Below are 18902 nucleotides of genomic sequence, written 5' to 3' on the forward strand. Positions count from 1 at the left end.
CAGAAACTGACTCAAGCTGTTTTGTATAAGGCTAGGCTACAAAATAGGTGTGCCATACCGGAGAAGAAAATCGAAGCTATCTGGTATTTGAGGGCACTTTCTTTGTTCAATCTACTCATGTGGGAGAACGATTTAATTAATCTGAGCGAAGTTAAAATGTAAACATTGAAACCACGTATGAACCTTAAAACAAACTGTAAACTTGGACAACCCTCAAATCTGGTATCAGTCTTGTATGATTCGTTGGTTGTTGAATATCGGCTTTTAATGTCCATGATTTTCCTTGAACATTCTTTTGATATAGAATTTGAAGCCCCCAACATGAATTATCAGGGGTTCCATAATGAACAGAGACCAGAGCATGAACATTTTGGCTTACACAGAGGAATGGCTTATATTATCGGCGTCGCATTTTTTCTGTTTCAAGGAGTAAATATCATTCAATATACAAGTCAAGTGGGTTGGCCAAACTTCGTGGCTTATTTAACTGATATTCTGTTGATAGTGCTGGGATTGATAATTTTTGTGAAGGTAAGTTGAACGTGTCCATTAACAGGAGTAAAATTAAACCAAAAGGTATACCAAGAAAAAAGAAAGGTTAAGGGGAAAAATAATACTCCACCATGGTTTCTATACTTCACGAAACAAAGTAGAGTGAGAGATTTTTCTAAATTAATTTTGGTGTTGACAATTTGGCTAACCCATAATCAGTTTTGGGGGGAAATTTATTTCCCTGGTAGTGATAAACTAACATAAACTAGAAATAAGGTTGCCGGCAACCAATATCTGTAGAATTTGCATTTTTATTTATTTCCAGATTAAAAGACTTCTTCCAGAAGATTTTGAAGAAGATTGCAGTGCTGTGGATCTTCTGTTGGTCATGATGGGTATGTTTTCCATTCTTTATTGGCTCTTCAGATGTTGTGTGGTTGGAACATGGGCAATTTCTTTCACAAATCACCATCTCAAAAATTATGCACTTTGGAATACAGTTAAGTATGGGTTGCGTATATTTTCGACAGCTTTCTTGGTGTTTATTTTTACGAATATCCCTCGTAACATCCCTGATAACAATCGCGTAGTCCAAAGCAGTGAATTACATTTTTTGATGCCGTTGTATCTGTTTGTTTTACTGGCCAGTTACGCGAGTTCGATTATTGCGACTTATAATGGACAAATTGAAAGTTGGATTCTCGCTTTATACCCTGATTTATCGATTGGGTTTCAAATTTTGTATCAAGCTGGAGGACCTATTCATTTGGGGTTTTCCCTGCATGTCGTGGTTCACTTTGCTTACATCTGTAAAGCGTTAAGTGATGAATATACAAGAGTTGCAACTGAAATCGAGGTGGATGCTGACGATGCTGGTGATTAAGAATGATGAATTACAGTAAAAACCTACCGGGTGCCTATGATTCCTATTCCATTCTTAAATTTCATGATTTTATGCTCCTTGAATTTATTCGCAAAATCAAAATTTCACCGAAACAAAAGACAAAATAATTCTAAATACATCAAGGTTTCGAAATCCATTAACATATACTTTATCCAGTGACGAAAATCGTAAATTGATTTCGTGAAATTTGTCGAATCATATATTATCATTTTTAACGCTTCTCTTGAGCATAAAAAAATCGAGTTCTTACGAAGATTGTTTTCCCCGAGTGTGATCGTGGGGTAGAATAAAATATTAATAAAAATTAGGAATTCTAAGATAGTGTCAATCCAACCACATCTATCTTATATAAAACAAGATAAAACTAATCCATCCTTAGCTGAAGCAAAATAATCTACCATCTTGAACAAAGTGACATCAGAATTCAGCTTGCGTGATTCTCGAAATGTTGAAATCATTACAGTGTCAAAAAAACTTCAACAGGAAAGCTTTCCATGTGCTCTACTTTCAGAATGATGGCGGACTATTTTGCTTCACCTGCCATTGTTTTGGAAATACAGAGAGTAACTGGCAGTGTCATTGATTTCTCCTTCTGTCATTTTCATCTCGTTTTTCCTTTTTTAATTTTTTTTTTTTTTGATAATATTTCACTCCGGATTATCTTTTTAACGAGCACAAAACCGCTAACTATTCAAATCTTTCGATTTTAAGAGTGATTTCTTACATAAAATGGAGTATTTTACCTTTAAATTTTGCTTTTATTCGATTTTTTTTTAGTTTTTTAGTGTGTTTTGGCCAATTTAGAGGTCTAGATTTAAAACCCCCCCTCAGGCTAACCATTGTTACCCCACACGGTGTCACTGAACTTATGCCCCCCCCCAATATCAAAATGCTTCCGACGGCCTTTGCTCGATCGGAGTCCTTCGAATTGGCGAAAAAAAGTTTTTTTGAACCTTTTCTTTCGAAGATTCCTCGAGCTGTACGAAACAAGCAAAAGTGAATAGTTCGATTAGGCATAAGCAATAAAAATTTACCAGGTATCTCACTTAGTGTCAAATACACACCACCCCTGAATCAGTGGCCCGGTCAGATCCACCCCGGTGAGTAGCCCGGTGAAAAAAATGCTCCAAAATAGCCCAAATTTAAGCCCCGGTGAAGAAAAGAGTTAACCCGGGCAATAGGGCCAAAGTTTTCCATAACCCGGGGAAAAAAACAAAAAAACAGTGGCTAACCCCGGTTGGAAATCTGGTGAATCTGATTTCCCCGGTGAAATTCTATTATCAACATAACTTAAAATTTCACTTTGTCAGAAAAGTGAAACAAAAAAAACATAAAACTGAAGTTAGAAACTCACTCCTAATCAAACCAAGCACTTATCCACCATCAAGCTTGCGACCTTGTTTTGACCTAACTGAATGGGTACCGCGGCTTTGCTACCATTTTCATAGGAGCTTATGTACCAATTTTCTTTTTTGATAGAGTAAAAAGTGATCAACGCTAGTCTTAGAGAGCCGCCAATTGCCGATAATACTCCCAATCGAATCGATTATGGACGGATAATATGAAGAGCAAAACTGTTTTTGTCGATGACTTGGTTCGGAAGATAAGCGTGGGAACTTCAATCGAAATTCTTGGAATATAAAAGTAAATTTTTTCTCAGAATATTGTCAGGAAATTTTTTTGATGTTTTAAAATTTAGGGTTTGATAAAGTTGTTTCTGTGGGTTATTGTAAGTATAGTAAGTATGGAAATTATTAATATCATATGCATATATTATATAGGTGATGTGAAGGTGCTCTCTTATCTTATATTTATATATGATCTTCTGAGATATTCCAATAACTAACTGACACTGAACCTTTACAGGGGGTTTTCGATTTTCTTTCCAAATGGGTTTATACCCAAACAAACCAAGTGATGTTTCAAAATGATGCGAGGGGTATTGTATTGATGAAGTGTTTGTTTTGATTTGTTGCTTGTTGTTTTTTCACTTTTTCCACCATGCCATACAACATTTTCAGAAAATTGAACCAGAATGAGAATTCTTTTTGTAAGGTAAGGAGAAAATGTATTTGGTCGAAAAAACACGTTGTTATGTTTTGTTGCGGGTTAGTTTGTTAGGAGAAAGAAAAATTGATCACGGGTATAAAAGCGCAAAGGCAGGGGTTATTACAGATTTTTTCAAACCATCTATTTTTTTCTTTTTATCTAAATTCTTATAGATATCCTTCGTTCTAAATTTATAGGTTTGTTTGTTTGTTTGTTTTATTCATGTTGTTTGTAATACGTCTGTGTTGTACGTGTGTGTTTCCTGTTTTTATTTTGTGTTCTTGTGTTTTATCATTTCAGCCTTTTAAGATATTTTGGCTGTGGAGCTTAGCTCCTATACTATACATCTTTATGGTTTCTAAGGGGGGGAGGAGGTTACACGTAGGCGAAGTGAAACTTGCGCCGGAGTGAAATTGGAGACTGAAGTGAGATTTTAATCCTGTTATACTTCACTTCACTTTGCTATCTTCACTTCACCACCTTCACTTCGGGTAAAAATAAAAGTTGATTTTTTTTCTGTTTCAAAAGCATAGATCTCTTGAGACGAGGTGAACTAAACCATATCTGTGAAGAAAGAAAAGAATGATAAGAATCATTTTTTCCGATCAAAAATTAGATAGAAAGTTGCAAAAATTCAGTTCACTTTACCTAATTTTGAGTTACACGTTGTTTTTCACTTTTTTCACTCCAGAGTGAAATTTCACTTCTGTCTTTTTGACAGAAGTGAAATCGCTCTGGTGTGAAGTTTAACTTCACTTCACCTGTGTATATACAACATGTGAGTTTTGTGTATTGACCGAAGTGAATTCACTTCACTTCATTTCACTTCACTTCAGCAGTCCGAAGTGAAAGCATACGTGTAACCACCCCCTAAATGGAATAGCCCATCATTGCAATTATTATTTCACAAAGTTGATTAAAGTTGGAATTATACTGTTTTTTTTAGGCAGAATGGATACACATGCAATTATATTTTTCCATCTAGCCAGAAACAAAACAATATTTTTACAGAAATTGTAGGAAAGGAAAAAAATGATGAAGTTGGTATAAAAGATCAAGGATGGCCTTATTGCTAAAAATCTAAAACATCCATCAAACTTTTCAAATGCAATTGATAGCAATTAAAAGTAATTGTTATGTAAAATATTTCTGGAATATTTTTAATTCTTTTGGGTTGTAGTGTAGGAGGAAGAATTCATTGGTTCCTTTTTTGTCATGAACCAATATCTTTATAACATCTATATCTATTTCTATATCATTGTTCATTATTCACATTTTAGGATAAAATAATGTCAAGTAAGAGAAAATCAGAAAAATCTGGCAGCTCTTTAAAAAAAAAGAAGAAGAAGCTTGAGGTTACACTGTTCATCAGGAAAGATAAGGATGACAGTGTCCATCCTTTGCAATATGCACCAGGTATTTTGCCTTATGTAATGAATATTTTTAAATTTTAAGTGTTTATCCTCAGATCAATTTTAATTTTCAGTTAAATGTATTTGCATGCAGTTATCCACTAAGAACAAAATCAATTTTCAAATTATGAGTGACCCCTTAACGAAAATCAAAGATTTGGATTTAAGATGAAAACAAATATTTAGGTATGTGTCCATTATCAAGCTACAAGCATAAATATTTGTGTTAAATCAAGCATCAACATGATTTGGTAGTAAATCATGAGATAAAGGTTTTTTTATATTCATCCCATATTTCTTACTCTTTAGGAACGCTAGACTGGGAAAATTTTAAAAAGAAGCTTGAAGAGCTGACATCTACCAGCAATGTCAAGACAAGCTTAACATATACACAAGTATTTGCTGGACAAAAGATGAAATGCCACCTGAATGGAAAAAGCTTTGAAACTTTCAACACATTCATAAAAAAACAAGCCCTAACAGGTATGTTTTATTTTTTATTTTCTGCTAGGCAGAAAAGGATTTTTCGAACAATTTCATGAATCAAAGAATATAATAATATATTAACTACATTGTCATATCATTTAAATGCATTTTAAAAGCTTTTTAAAGGGGACGTTGCTTTGGGAGATCATTTCAGTCATAATTCTATGCCAGATAGCTAAATTAGTAAAAAAAAGTTTGCAGAAAAAACGAACTCAAAATCTTTATTTTTGACTGACATATTCAGATTTTAGTGTTTTTACAATTTCTTCTCTTTTACCTGATTTTTGACGTAACCTTTGTTCGTAATTTATAAGAACAGAAATCTTGTCTGTAGTCTAAGGTACTGTATTTAAACAACTTTTGATAAGAACATTTTAATTCAAACTTCTAATTTCGATGATTTTTCCAGTCCACAACTATATAAATATTTCAGTTTTCTATGAAGATGTTGGAGTAAGCTTTCATTGACAAAATGTTGGGAAAAAGATGTTTTAAAGACTTTAAATGCTCTTGCACATCTCTGACTTACTTAAAATTTTCTTATAAAAATGCCAGCTGCACAGAAAGAGGAGTTAATCTTGTTTACTTGAAAGAACATAGAAAACATATAACATAAGCTACGTCATAAATTTTGAAAAAGAGGGATTTTTTAAATGGCCATAGAAAGTGATTGAAAAAAAATCTCTTGAAGTGAGATATCTCATTTTAATCTGCCTGGAATAATTTTTCCAAAAACTCTAAAAAAACAATACCTAAAATCAGACCAGACGTCCCCTTTAAATTGGACTAAACGTATCATTTCATTATATATCATTAAATTTTCAGACACACCAGTTGAACTGAATATGGGAACGATTCCATTCAAACAAATAATGGATGAACAACAACCCTCCAGCTCCTCAACGATGCAACATAATTCAAATAAGAGAACTAAACAAAAAGGTTGTAATTTTAATCTCTTAAGTACTAAACATTTTCAATCAGTAGTTCTTTTTTAAATTTTGATTCAAATTTGAATAGCGATCTCTTTTTATCAATGTTGTCTAGTCTATAAACCACATCATTTCAACTTAAAATTGGGTCTTTCACCTGGGCTTTCAATAATCATCAGTATGCAAGGGTAAATATAGTGAACACTGCAATATTTTATTATAATTTTCAATCATTTTATCGAAATATTAGGTCGAAATAATGCCAAATTGTATGCCAAATATTTTTATTTTTGAATAAATTACTTTACTTTGCAGATGAGATGAACGTAGAAACCATTGTTGCCGGATTTAATGAAAGAGATTGGGATATTTCATATGTCCATACTTTTGCTGAACAAGAACGAACGCGAGTTATGAAATATTTAGTAACAAAAGCTTTGAGCACAACCAAGTGTTCCGATTGCACAAACAGGCATGAAATTAAATTTATTGATATAAATAAATTGTCCAGTGAAAACATCGAAACGTTGATGATTCCTACAGAAGTTAGAATGTTATCTTTGAAGAGGGCAATATTTGAAACGATATATGGAAATGGTAGCTTGCTACTGAATTGCTTGTATGCCCAATGCCCAATTTGTGGCACAATTGTATCTTTGGGCCACTTTAATGATATTTGTCAGAAAAAGGACCATTTAATTGAACATATCAGAGCAAAACACTTCAGTGATCCAGTGAGAAGTAGCCACAGAGGTTAGTTTGAAATTATGTAATATAATTCAGTATGCCGTCTAAAATATGTACAGTGATCCATCCATACAATCTCAGGGCTCCCAGCTGTCCTAAAATTAAAAGAAATTGGGGTTGTATATATATGAAGTAGAAAGATTGAAATCATTTTTCCCCATTTTGTCCCAAGAATCACCCTTAAATGTCCTAAAATGTCTTAAAATTCTATTAAAAAAATGTCCTAAAATCCTAAAATTTGAGCTATAATTTTTGGTGTCTGAGAGGTATTAAAATTTATTAAATTTTAACCATTTTAGGTTTGGGCTATATGTACATACAACGCAACGAGCAATATCAGACAAACAACAAGGTTTGTGAGATACCAAAAGGAGAGAAATGCAGCTCTGGTTCACTTCACAAATTCTGTCAAGTTGAAGTTCCAGGTACTGCCTGAATGTGTGCATTATTATTTAATTTATTAAGCTATTGTAGGTTTTTACAATTTAAATTAAAAGATTGAAGCTACGGCTAAAAAAATAGTTTTACCATTTAGCTATTGTCACCAAGACCAAGTTTTTATGTACCATGTATATGATAGAGACAATTCATTTAGACATTTTCATTTTTTCAAGGTACAAGAAAGTCACCTTTCGATAACAGTCCCAATAACGCTGAACCCTCCCAAAATTCCAGAACCCCTGAAGTGTAAGGAACACTCGGATACAGATCTAACAAGTGCTGATATTGCTTTTAGTAAGTGATTTTAAATACTTTTTCAAGTACTCCTTTTCTTATTCTGTTTCACATATTTATTTTTATATTTCCTTGCACATTTCTATATATTTATCACATTGTGTTTCAGATATCACCACAAAAACAAGGCTCACGAATACCGAATTTACGCATTATATTTCTTCGCTGGCACCTCATATCAACGTTAGTGCCACAAATCAGGCTCTCTTCAAAGGACCAAATGCCGAAATAGTGATAAATGATACAGCCGATGCCGCCAGGAATGGAATAATTGGTAAGTAAATATTTTACATAAAAAAACACCACCACTACTTAGATCCATTTTCTGTTTTTTTGGTCAGCAAAGATGAGCATTCATTTCCGTATATAATTTTCTTTGTCTTATTCTTTTTTGCTACTGACTTATATATTATTGTACAATCTCGTTCAAAGGTTGATGTAAATAATTCTGTGTTTTGGTGATTTTCTGTCATTTAAAAAAAGTCTACAACCTTATGATCGAGGTTGTAGGTTGCTAATTATTTTTGTACTAGCTTTCCAATTAAAATTTTACATACGTTTCTAGTACACATGAAGTGCTATTTCGCACATTTACACCTCTGGGCTCCTCATAAGCTCTTTAGCTCAGCAGGGAGCCTATTTTAGCCTATCTTGGCTGACCTTCCAGCCTTAGCTGGTTTTTTTAGTTTAACTTTTGATATTTTTTATTATATGCACATGCATTTTTATTCTTTTGATATGCTTAACTTTTTCTTTGTTAATTTTACATAATGCACGTTGATGTTTACCACTTACTTTCCGGAGAGAGACTTTTTTTAAGTGGGTTAATCGACCGCTGATGCGGTTATTTTACTATACAGGTTTAAAAGTTGAGTTGAGGGAAATACCCTCTGTGTTTGACTTCCTCATCTCCGTTTAAAGATTTTAGAGTAGCGAGTTTTTCGTCTTGATTACAGAGCCTTTTGCCTTTTTCGTTGCGGACGCTGAGAATTCGCTTTTTAAAACCAATCAGATATGAAGCAAATAAAAAACTACCCTTGTATACCTGATTGGTTGAAAGTGTTTTGGGTTTTATATGAAAACTTTTATCAATATGTGAATGAAATATACTTTATCTTTCGTGTAATATTTTTTGTTAAATTGACTAGGCTCGTCATTGTATTTCTTTTGTATTGTATTTGAGTTTTTATTTATTTAGTTTTTTATTGTAAGTATAACTAGTATAAACTATTTTATGCCGATTCTAAACGCATTATCCTATCCATAAGTAAAAAAGAAAGTTATTTATAAAAGTTGTATTTAAAATGGCTGAATTTATTCTTATCTTCAGTACACTCTTTTTATTGGATTTCTTTGAATAAGAATCACAAGGCTTTTAAATCGTCAAATTTTAAGAATTATTTAAGAAATTAAAGGAATCAGGCATTTGAATATTTCCCAACTTTTGGTTTCGAATTTTATTAGTGCCTCAAGTTTCGGCTTACAAATACCAGGGTTTGTAAAAAGACTAGACGAAATAATGGAGCTGTCTTTGTTTCGAGGTTTGGATGCATTTGTTTTAAAAAGCGTGCAATTCCTTTATAAATTCACAAAAGAAAAGGTAGATTCATCCAATGAAAACGTTCCATTCTTTAACGAGCTGTCCGACTTTATTGGAGCCTTTACGAGTTCGGAAAACATTCTTAGCATAACAGGAGTAGCTATGTCTAATACATGAACTTTGAATTGCAACCCAAAAACTTTAATATTGTGGATTATTCAGGATTATTTTGAATATTTCCTTTTCAAACTCTCTGAAGGAGTGTGTGTCACTCAAATCAAGACTATGTCTAATACATGAACTTTGAATTGCAACCCAAAAACTTTAATATTGTGGATTATTTTGAATATTTCCTTTTCAAACTCATTGAAGGAGTGTGTGTCACTCAAATCAAGACTGACAAACAGCTCGACATATCAATCAATTCCTTTAGCCGAATTTGCAATATTACATACTCCCAAGAGATGTGACACTTCATCGTCTTGTTTTAAATTTGTTGAAATCGTTAGATTTGCACTTTCAAATGCATCATCAACTACTTTTATGTGTCCAATGCTAGAACACACAAAAGAATTCAATTTGAAAGAGATTTGATAGTTTTACTTTGTATTTATAACGATTAATTAGTTCATTCATTTCCAAATGAACAAATACAAATGCTTAACATTAATCCTGAACATCCATGAATGGAATTCTTATAAACAAATGCAATAATGTTTTCTGGTATATACTATATACACCTTTCCCAAGATTATGCCTTTTTCGTCTTTCTAAGTATTTTTTTTGGAATATAAACTTACTTATCTGAAGCTTTTACTATATAAGACCTTTCCTAAATAATTGATATCCAAAGATATTTTGGTAATAATATAAAGAAAATTCTCATAGATCATACCAACATAATCATTTCACTTATTCTTATTAGTATCGTGTGGGAGACATGCACCCCTGTTTAATGCAGATCCAAGAGATGTTCAACCAAGGACGAATTAATGATTCGCCACCCATTCGTTCAAGAGATACAATATTTTTCGTCAATGTATGGAAACGTAGCCACTGATCCTGTTCGTGGTCTCACTGGGTTACATGAAAGATATCCAGGACTGATGTATCTCCAGGAAAGAATGCGATTAGCAACAAGTGGTAAAGCTGCTTACAATATCTACTTGGGAAAGCATGGTGTCGGCAGTACAAAGAATGTTTTGAAGAGTAGCCAACCTGTTCTCCCGAAGCCAGAATCTGTTTTTCACTTTGGCTTGGCTCCTTCTTCATGGATGAAAAAGCAGGTTTGTCCAGCCCTTCATGATGGAATCATAATTCAATTTCTTTTGACCCTTCTTGATGTCATGCCTAATGTCACCAAAGTCAAGCTGGAAACGAAAACATCCTGCACATTGTATGGTTGTCTAATTCTTGACCAGAAAGGAATTTCACCTGGGGCCGATGAGTATGATGGTATGATTTATGGAATCACCCCTAATCTTGGACCTGATGACGTGTCCAAATTGTGTGAAAATGGATATCCAGAAATGCTCAAAAATCTGATTAGAATGTTTACACAGAGAAAAATTTGAAATGGGTGAAACAAGTGGAAGTTTTCATGATCCAGATGCTCGATATATGTGTTGCTGTACCTATTGCATCGTATGGTCTTGATGAGACTGGTGAAGCAGAAGTTGTCACTGGTAGAATGGATGAGGTTTTTCAATATGCAAACGCATGTGATCAATGTTTGAAAATCTCGATATCTTCCAAACAACCCCCGTTTTGTGAAAGTTTTTGCCATGATTGTTTTCAGAAGAAAATGGTTTGCGCAAAACATGAAGATTTGTATGATACATGGAACCCAGATAATCGCCCTTGTTTACAATGTCTACATTCCAAGAAAAGATGTACTCGCTTCAAAGTCTTGGTATCAGTATCTGACATGGATCCCTCGTACGAGAAATATGGCAAAGCAGTGTCCTTTACCTTCGAAGAATTCTTAGCGGGTAATAAATTGGGTACATTACATCTTCATGACATTGGCCATAATATCAAAAACGCGGAAGCATCGTTGGAGAGAGGTACACAATTTGATGGTCACTATTCTTACGATAGCGTGGACCTAGCCGTTGTACTTTCTTCCGTCGACCAAGAGGATTACCATTTTTTGAATGCAGGATTGTCACACAGAGCCGTTCTACAGTATGACAAGCAAAGTGACGAATTGTCGCTCCAAAGGATATCAGCCAATGTCACCAAGTCACTTTTTAAGGTCAATAACGATCCTGAAAACAGACATACCGGAGCAGAGAAGACCCTGGTTTTCTGAGGGGCATGATCAGATAGACAAGCCACTTTTTGTTGCGGTCAGCAGTTGTGGTTTGGTTTTTGCTTCCGATGATCAACGTCAAAATGTCTTCTTCTACCGTCCATCTGGTCTTCCTAGGAAAGTAAATTTAAATTTCATTGGAAAAAAATGTCTAGAGGATACAAACCCCGCAGACGATCCTCTACTGGTGTCACCAAGTAGTGCCTCTAACACCATTTGGAAGGCTGCATCTGGTATACTATTTTTCAGAAATGACAGCGCGGTTCTTGTTGCTGACTTCGGGTTCCGGACCATCAGAGTTATTCAATGCACAAAGGTCGTAAAGTCAAAAGTAGCGGAAGAAAAGATCAAAAGCATCCCGATCACTAGTTTGCGCAAGTTTCCAAATTCAAAGATATCGGTGCATGCTTTCAATGTCGAAAACAAAGCATGTCTTGCTCCATTTGGTATTTGTGAAACAAAGTCCAAGCATCTTGTTGTTGCTGATCCGATCGATCGAAGCATTAATGTTATCGATGTTGCTAAAGATTTAAAATCCGCAATTTGTCTGGCCTCAGTATCAGTTTTTCCTGAATCAACTGCGAAACTATTTGACTGTACAGAACTCTCTTCTGGTGAAATAGCTGTAACCGATCTACCAACTGAATCAAATGCGACACATCTTTTACACATTGTATCAATTTCTTCGAAGCAGGTTATCCACACGATGAATCAAAACATCTCTCCCTCTGGTTTGTGCACATTAAATGGTAAACTTGTAATCAGCGATACGAAATATCACGCCATCTACTCTTATGATTGGCCAAGTGATGATTTGAATCTAATTGTTGGTGATGTCGGCGTAGCTGGTTTTGAAGATGGACCTGCTCCAAAAGGTAAACTGACTTCTCCTATTGGTATTGTCGCTCGTCAAGCAACATTGTACGTGGCAGAACATCCTGAAAACTGGCAAGGTGGTATTCGCGTCTTTACTAACCTAAATGGACTTGTAAACTTTAAAGAAATTTGGCAAAATATTGCTCGTTGCTTTGGCATGATTTCGAAACGGGAAAGCAAGTATCTTGAAAAGAACCATATAGAGCCACCACAGAGTTTGAATCTTTTCGAAATGAATGCGAAGTTTCCCGATGTGGCTGAGCCTTTGCAACAACTGATTAGAAAAGTGAAAGACATCCATGGGCATGAGAGGCTTAACATTACAGATGGCTCCATGGCGTCACAAACCGCGGAGGCCGTCTTTCGAACTATGAAGAATGGAATTCATTTTATCAATGCTTATTTTGTTCATTTCATTTGGAAGAAGAGAGTCTTCTCCATAAGATGAAAGCCAAATGCTTTACCACCCGCCTCATTGAGTGTTTTTTTTTTTCGGTCACATGACAACCAATGTGAATGGAAATAACCTAAGATACATGGATATCAAGAGAAGGTTAACCAACGATGCATTTACTTTCCTATTACCGTACGTCAATTCTGTAGATAGCGGGGTATCAATACGGACGGAAAAGGATCGTGTGGTGGAAACATACTCTTATAGCCAAGGTGATATCGAAATTAAGGATTCTGCGTTGATTTGGAAGCTAAGAAAGAAACAACGAGAACTTCTATCGATTGGGCGAAAAGGTGAATTGAAGAAAAATACATCGAAAATCCAGAAGAACCAAAACCAAAATCTGGGAAATTTCAGTTTTGGAAACAAAAGAGTGTGCTTCGACTACATGGAAAAAGTACAACTTGAAGTAAGTGCTGCTGCATCTAAAGTTTCATTCAGAGAGGTTAAAAGTGCATTGAAATCGAGACCAATGCGGAGATTGCGTGGCTTTTGCAAGCGGAAATTTGGTACCGCTCCAACAATTCTAGGTGTTCACTCTTCACGCCGTGCCATCGAAAATCTTCCTAACACCTTAACGCTTTTGCAACAATGCCATCAAATAGGAAAGTACCGAATTACAGTTGAACGCTTTGGCTGTTGGCGAGGTGTTAGTGATGAGGGGGTCCGATGGCTACCCCATAAATTTTATCCAGTTAACGCAGGCGTGGAATATAGCTGATTTAAAACACAATACCAAAATAGTTGGAAACTTTTTGGTTGCTGCAAATGATGATGAAATCGGTACCGAATCTGTCATGTTCTTCAAAGATCCAAATTGGGAAGGGGGCAGTCAACCATTCAAAGATGCTGTGCTTGATAAAGACGGGAGCATCATCACTGTCAGCATGTCCTTGGATATGTCTGATAATACCGTCACCTACATCTTGCCAAGAAGCGACTACGACGAGATTGTCAGTCTGTCAATTGAATTTGAGAACTCTTTAAACAGAACACCTGCGCAGCCTGAAGAAGAAACCACCAATGAAGAACAAGATACCGTCGAAAAACCAGTCGAACAAAATGAGGACGAACGGGAGGATGATGCCGATGAAGAGGAACAGCAACCATTTGTTGGAAGAAGACAGAGAAGAAATCGGGGAAACAGATATGCTGGTGTGATTGCCAGCTTACTACAATGAAGACTTTTTGTCGCATACAGTGAACTAGATGACAACGTCACCCGTTAAAATAGACTTGTTTTATATATTATGACTGTTTAATCTCTGATTTCCCGGGCGTATAATAGGTTGAAACAAAGTAACTAAAACATTTTCACATTTTTTCTTCGATATTTCTGATATCAATTTGCCAACAAAGATCCGGGTCATTTGTCATCAAAAAAACTTACCAACACTTGTTTAAGTAGGTTCATAGCCTACAATATACTTACAGAGAACCTTCGCGTAATCCAAATCGATTCTCCCCTCTTTTACTATTTTTTTAAAGGTGTATCTTTATCTATTTGTTAAGTGTAAATCAAGTAAGCTAATCAGTGCCGTAGGAGGCGGTAGTTGTAGTATTTCTAATTAATGGAAATTAGTAGTAAATAAAACTTTTTTTTCCAGAAAAGTATATTTCTAATGCGTTTTTAGACCATCTAGAGGCTCGAATTTTAAAATTCCCCCCTCGGGACAAACCATGGTTGGCCCTCGCGGCGTCACTGAACTTTAGACTCCCCAAAACAAAAATGCTTCCTACGGCACTGCTAATGAAGAAGCTATTGCACATTTTAATGTCGTCGTCACCTTATTAGAATAATAATATGAAGTGTCTGGAACTTTTGATTTGTAATAAAACTTAGAAAACATTAAAAACGTTGTCTTGATTCCTTGATTGATATCGAACCCGTATTCGACGAGCCTTCCTTTTTATTTCCTGTAATATTGTATATAAATTTGATCGATGCCTTTATTCCTGATGCTTTTCTTCTTTTTTTTCAGTTAAATGAAAAATAAAAACACAAAATTGAAATTGATAAATGCAACTTAAAACTAACTCATTGGTGGTGCTTGAAGAACCTTTATTCGAAAGTAAGTTGCTTCGCGTTTAATTAAGTGACTTCAGTACATTTGACGGACAAATGTTCTTCATTTCTGATCTTTACGAGCTCGCCAAGTTTCCTTGATAGTTTGATTTAAATGCTTTCGTTTATGCTTTGTTAATTCATAGATAAATAAATATCAAACGTTTTATTCTTCTTACAGAAAGATCACTTTAAAGTTGTGGATGCTGATGTTTTGTTCAACCAACATTTGTAACATCTAGGCAGATATTGTATTCACCCCGGAGAAAAGTAAGTCGAAATTTTCCACCCCGGTGGATCTTCTAACCCTTGAGGAAAAACCCGGTCGAATTAAATTTTTCTGAAAGTCACCCCGGTGGATCTTGAAACTCCACCGGGTCACTGAGACAGGGGTGTACTAAGAGGAGCGTTTTCTTACCATTCACCAAAATCTAGTTGTCAGTAAAAATAAAGTTTTAAAGATATCAGGTTTCTTAGAATTTATGAAGACTGTGTTTCGGCTGAGGGTTTCGTACTCTTGGACAAAAATGACTTTAGCGGACTACGCCAGCTTTTTGCAGAAGTTTGCACTAAAAAATTACACTAATCTAATTTTAACAACTTTCTATTGCAAAGAGAAAACTGCAAAAAATATAAAGTTAAAGTCATTTTTGCAAGAATTTGGTAGAGATTGCAGAAACAGAGTTTGAAACCGAAGATAGATTATAGTAATAATAATAACTTTCTATTGCCTCCACGTGAGGTATCAGCAAAAACAGGAAAAGACCTGGCTCACATGATAGAAAGATGCAGAGGATGAAAGAATGAGTCAATTTCTTGAATTAGTACTAGCAGACCAATAAAATAAACCACATTGGTGAATTTAATTTGGTCATGTTACTTAATTAGTTTCATCAAATCATCTTGTTTACTACCTGCTTAATGTCTCTACATATCTTAGGTGAAGGAAAATGTGTTCTGTGTACATACGTTGCACTTACTTCGATCTCGGATCGACATACGGGTTTATTAGAACATCGATTTCTATAGGTGTAAACCCAGTACGCGCTTTTTTTATAAGAATATCTCCCTTCTATAAAACTATCAGGGTGAAAGTTGGCCAAGGGCTATTTAGACTACACAATATATTGGTGAGCAATAGTCGACAATATAGTTACGGAGTAAACAACAGTTGCTCTATTATAAAAAGGAATTTTCATTTTGTAAACAATCCTCCTATATTGTTGGAATATTGCAAATTTAGCTGATAATATATGCGGACACCTCTTCAATATATTGGCGGCATTCAGCAATATATTATCAATATATTGCCTGACAATATATTGTGTACTGTATGTAGCCCTTAAGAATACCCTAAGAATACCCTCTAGGGTAAGTTTCACAGATTTTGATAAGAATACAGTCATTTTGTATTTGGTTAACAGAAAAAACTGTTTTTTTTGTTAGACTTAAATTGAAACTTTGAGGCAGATATATAATTTTAGCTCCTAATGTGCGCTAAAAAGGCACAAACTCTCAAATTGATCATTTATCATGTTTGTATGAAAGTCATAGGTAAGAATACGTTAAGAATGTTTCACCCTAAATTTTAGCAATTTCTTAAGAATTCTTGACCCTCATCCAAAGTACACTATTCTTTTTAAAAAAAGTGTGTATTATGGTGTGACGAAAAATTGTTCCAAGGGAGAAAAACGCCCAAGAAATTTGAAAATTACATTTTGCTCTCATCGTTATAGACCCAAAATATTGATAATCCTAGACTTTTTGTGAGACGCTGTGGATAAAGATTAAAAAATAGGAATATTTATTTCCAAAAAAATAGATTGGCCGGGGACGTAAGCAGCTTAAGTTTATAAGGATGTAAATGCCTATTATCCTATTTATGAAATTAGGCTGGTAAAGTAAACAGTTGAAAAACAAACCATCAATTAGATGGGATAAATAACCACTTATATTTCATAACGACCACAGAATGATCCATTAAGAGAAAGGAGTTTGAAACAGTTATTTTCTATACACAAAATTGAGTTTCGATGCTCAATCTGTTCCAGTGCGGTTAAATACAAAACCGTATATGGTAAAAATTGGATTATTTTTGCGGTGGGGAGCTTCTGTGAACAATATACCGTTAACAGATGAGACGCAAACTCAGCACTTCCGCAAAACATTATTAATTACCCTCCAAGGGTCTTTGTATCTTTGACAATGAAGTTTTTAATAAAAATCAAGGGGTGAAATAAATAAGAGGTTGTGCATGCCTAAGAGCAGGAATTTCAAAGACATTTATCTAGGACCCATCCGTCGCCCTTAACATTATCGAGACACTTGAATCCCAAAATCTAACGAGCTTTTATTCGAGCTCTTCCTAAGCCTTCGGCACATCTTTGAGCTCTTGAGATGGAAAGACAAATCGAGAGGACACCCCAACCTTGAGAATCCCAATCACATTTTTTAAAAGAACAATTTGGCGAATTGACGAATTCTTTCAGATTTTCTCATTTTTCTTTAGTTTAATTACGAGATTTTGAGTCTCAATAACTCGAACGGCTACGAGGAATGAAAATGTATTCGAATTATAGAGACATTCGAGTAATGGGGACTCATTCAACAGAGTTTCTCAGCTGAAAGAACTTTTAGCGTATAAAACTTAATTTTCGCCAGGATTAAATTTCGCGAATTTGGCGAGGGAAGAGAGTTTGAAAATGTTTGCGAAAAAGGCGAAATTCGCGAAAATTCGCGAAAAATAATCCCCGCGAAGATTTATTCCCTTAAGGTACCCAGTTCTTTCCATTTTTCTAGGATTCTATTGGATACTGAGAAGGAAGCCCGTTAAAAGATTTTAAATTCTATAAATCCTAGATCTCTCGACCGTCGATTTGAGCATGATTTGAGACATGAGCGAGTTTATGCATTTGCACTGAATTGATCGAAGTGATTTTGCATAGCCCGAGGTTTTGGCCCTAAATGTACCGAGGAAGGTAAAAGTGCTTGTTTTACCGTCGTCTTCAGTTGATAAGAATCTGGACAAATCAGGAACTAACCGTCTCCATCTCAGAAAACATAGACCGCTATTAACTCTATAACGACGAAAAATTGCATATGAGATATGATATATAGTTAGCAACAAAGCAACAAATCATAGAACAAAATCTCGAAAGTTGATCAGATTAAAAATAGAAGCCGTGCAGGAAGTTATTCATCAGTTGGTTGTGCAACGGAGAACGATTCACGCACAAAACAAATCTATAACTGATCTTAATCGACTATAAATCTTCATAATCATGTCTCGTCGTTTTATATAAATCAGAGCAGAACCATTCCTGAATTTATTATTGTAGCCTTAGCAAACGAGGGGGTTTATCTAAAGAATCCTGCATTACTAAAAATAGACAAAAAGAACGACAAATTAAGCATGCATGTTACAATGCAGGATTCTTTAGAGAAACAGACTGAAACTGACCCTTGGTGACCATTGCTTTGAATACGTGACCGTGTGAGTGGAGTACATCCCATAAATATCCTAACTCACCAGGAAAGTCATGGCCAATAACCAACTGAAGATAAATTAGACACGCCTCAAATTTAAAATTCATTCCCCGCTTGTGTCTCCTAGTTAACTTATGCCCGTATATACAATGCTAGCAACCACGGCTTGTGGCAATATAGCGTTTTCGGTGCTTTAAAGATTTCTTTATATTTACAGATTTTAAGTTTGCCTTGGAATACTGGTCATTCAGACACAACTTATCATCAGATTTATCCAGGTGACTGAATCAAGCCAGCTTAGATTTCCAGGCTAACACCTCGGCACGCTATCACGGCAAGTTATTTGCTCTCATCGCGACCACAAAAATGGCTAAAATTTATTCATGCTAAAGTCATCAGCAAAAAATAGC

At 35.0% G+C, this 18902-nt stretch overlaps 1 protein-coding gene across 1 annotated transcript; it reads left to right on the top strand.

Moving 5' to 3' along the window:
* Positions 1-201: 201 nt before the first annotated feature.
* On the top strand, positions 202-1395 carry LOC136816965 (uncharacterized; the record flags this gene model as incomplete). The annotated part of the gene is given in 2 exon segments (XM_067073309.1): positions 202-531; positions 818-1395. Coding segments are annotated over 2 exon segments (888 nt in total), but the record flags the coding sequence as incomplete, so codon positions are not given.
* Positions 1396-18902: the final 17507 nt, after the last annotated feature.

This window comes from Clytia hemisphaerica, unplaced genomic scaffold (genome assembly GCF_902728285.1).
Source record: "Clytia hemisphaerica strain Z4C2 unplaced genomic scaffold, Clytia hemisphaerica genome assembly, whole genome shotgun sequence".
Taxonomy (NCBI): domain Eukaryota; kingdom Metazoa; phylum Cnidaria; class Hydrozoa; order Leptothecata; family Clytiidae; genus Clytia; species Clytia hemisphaerica.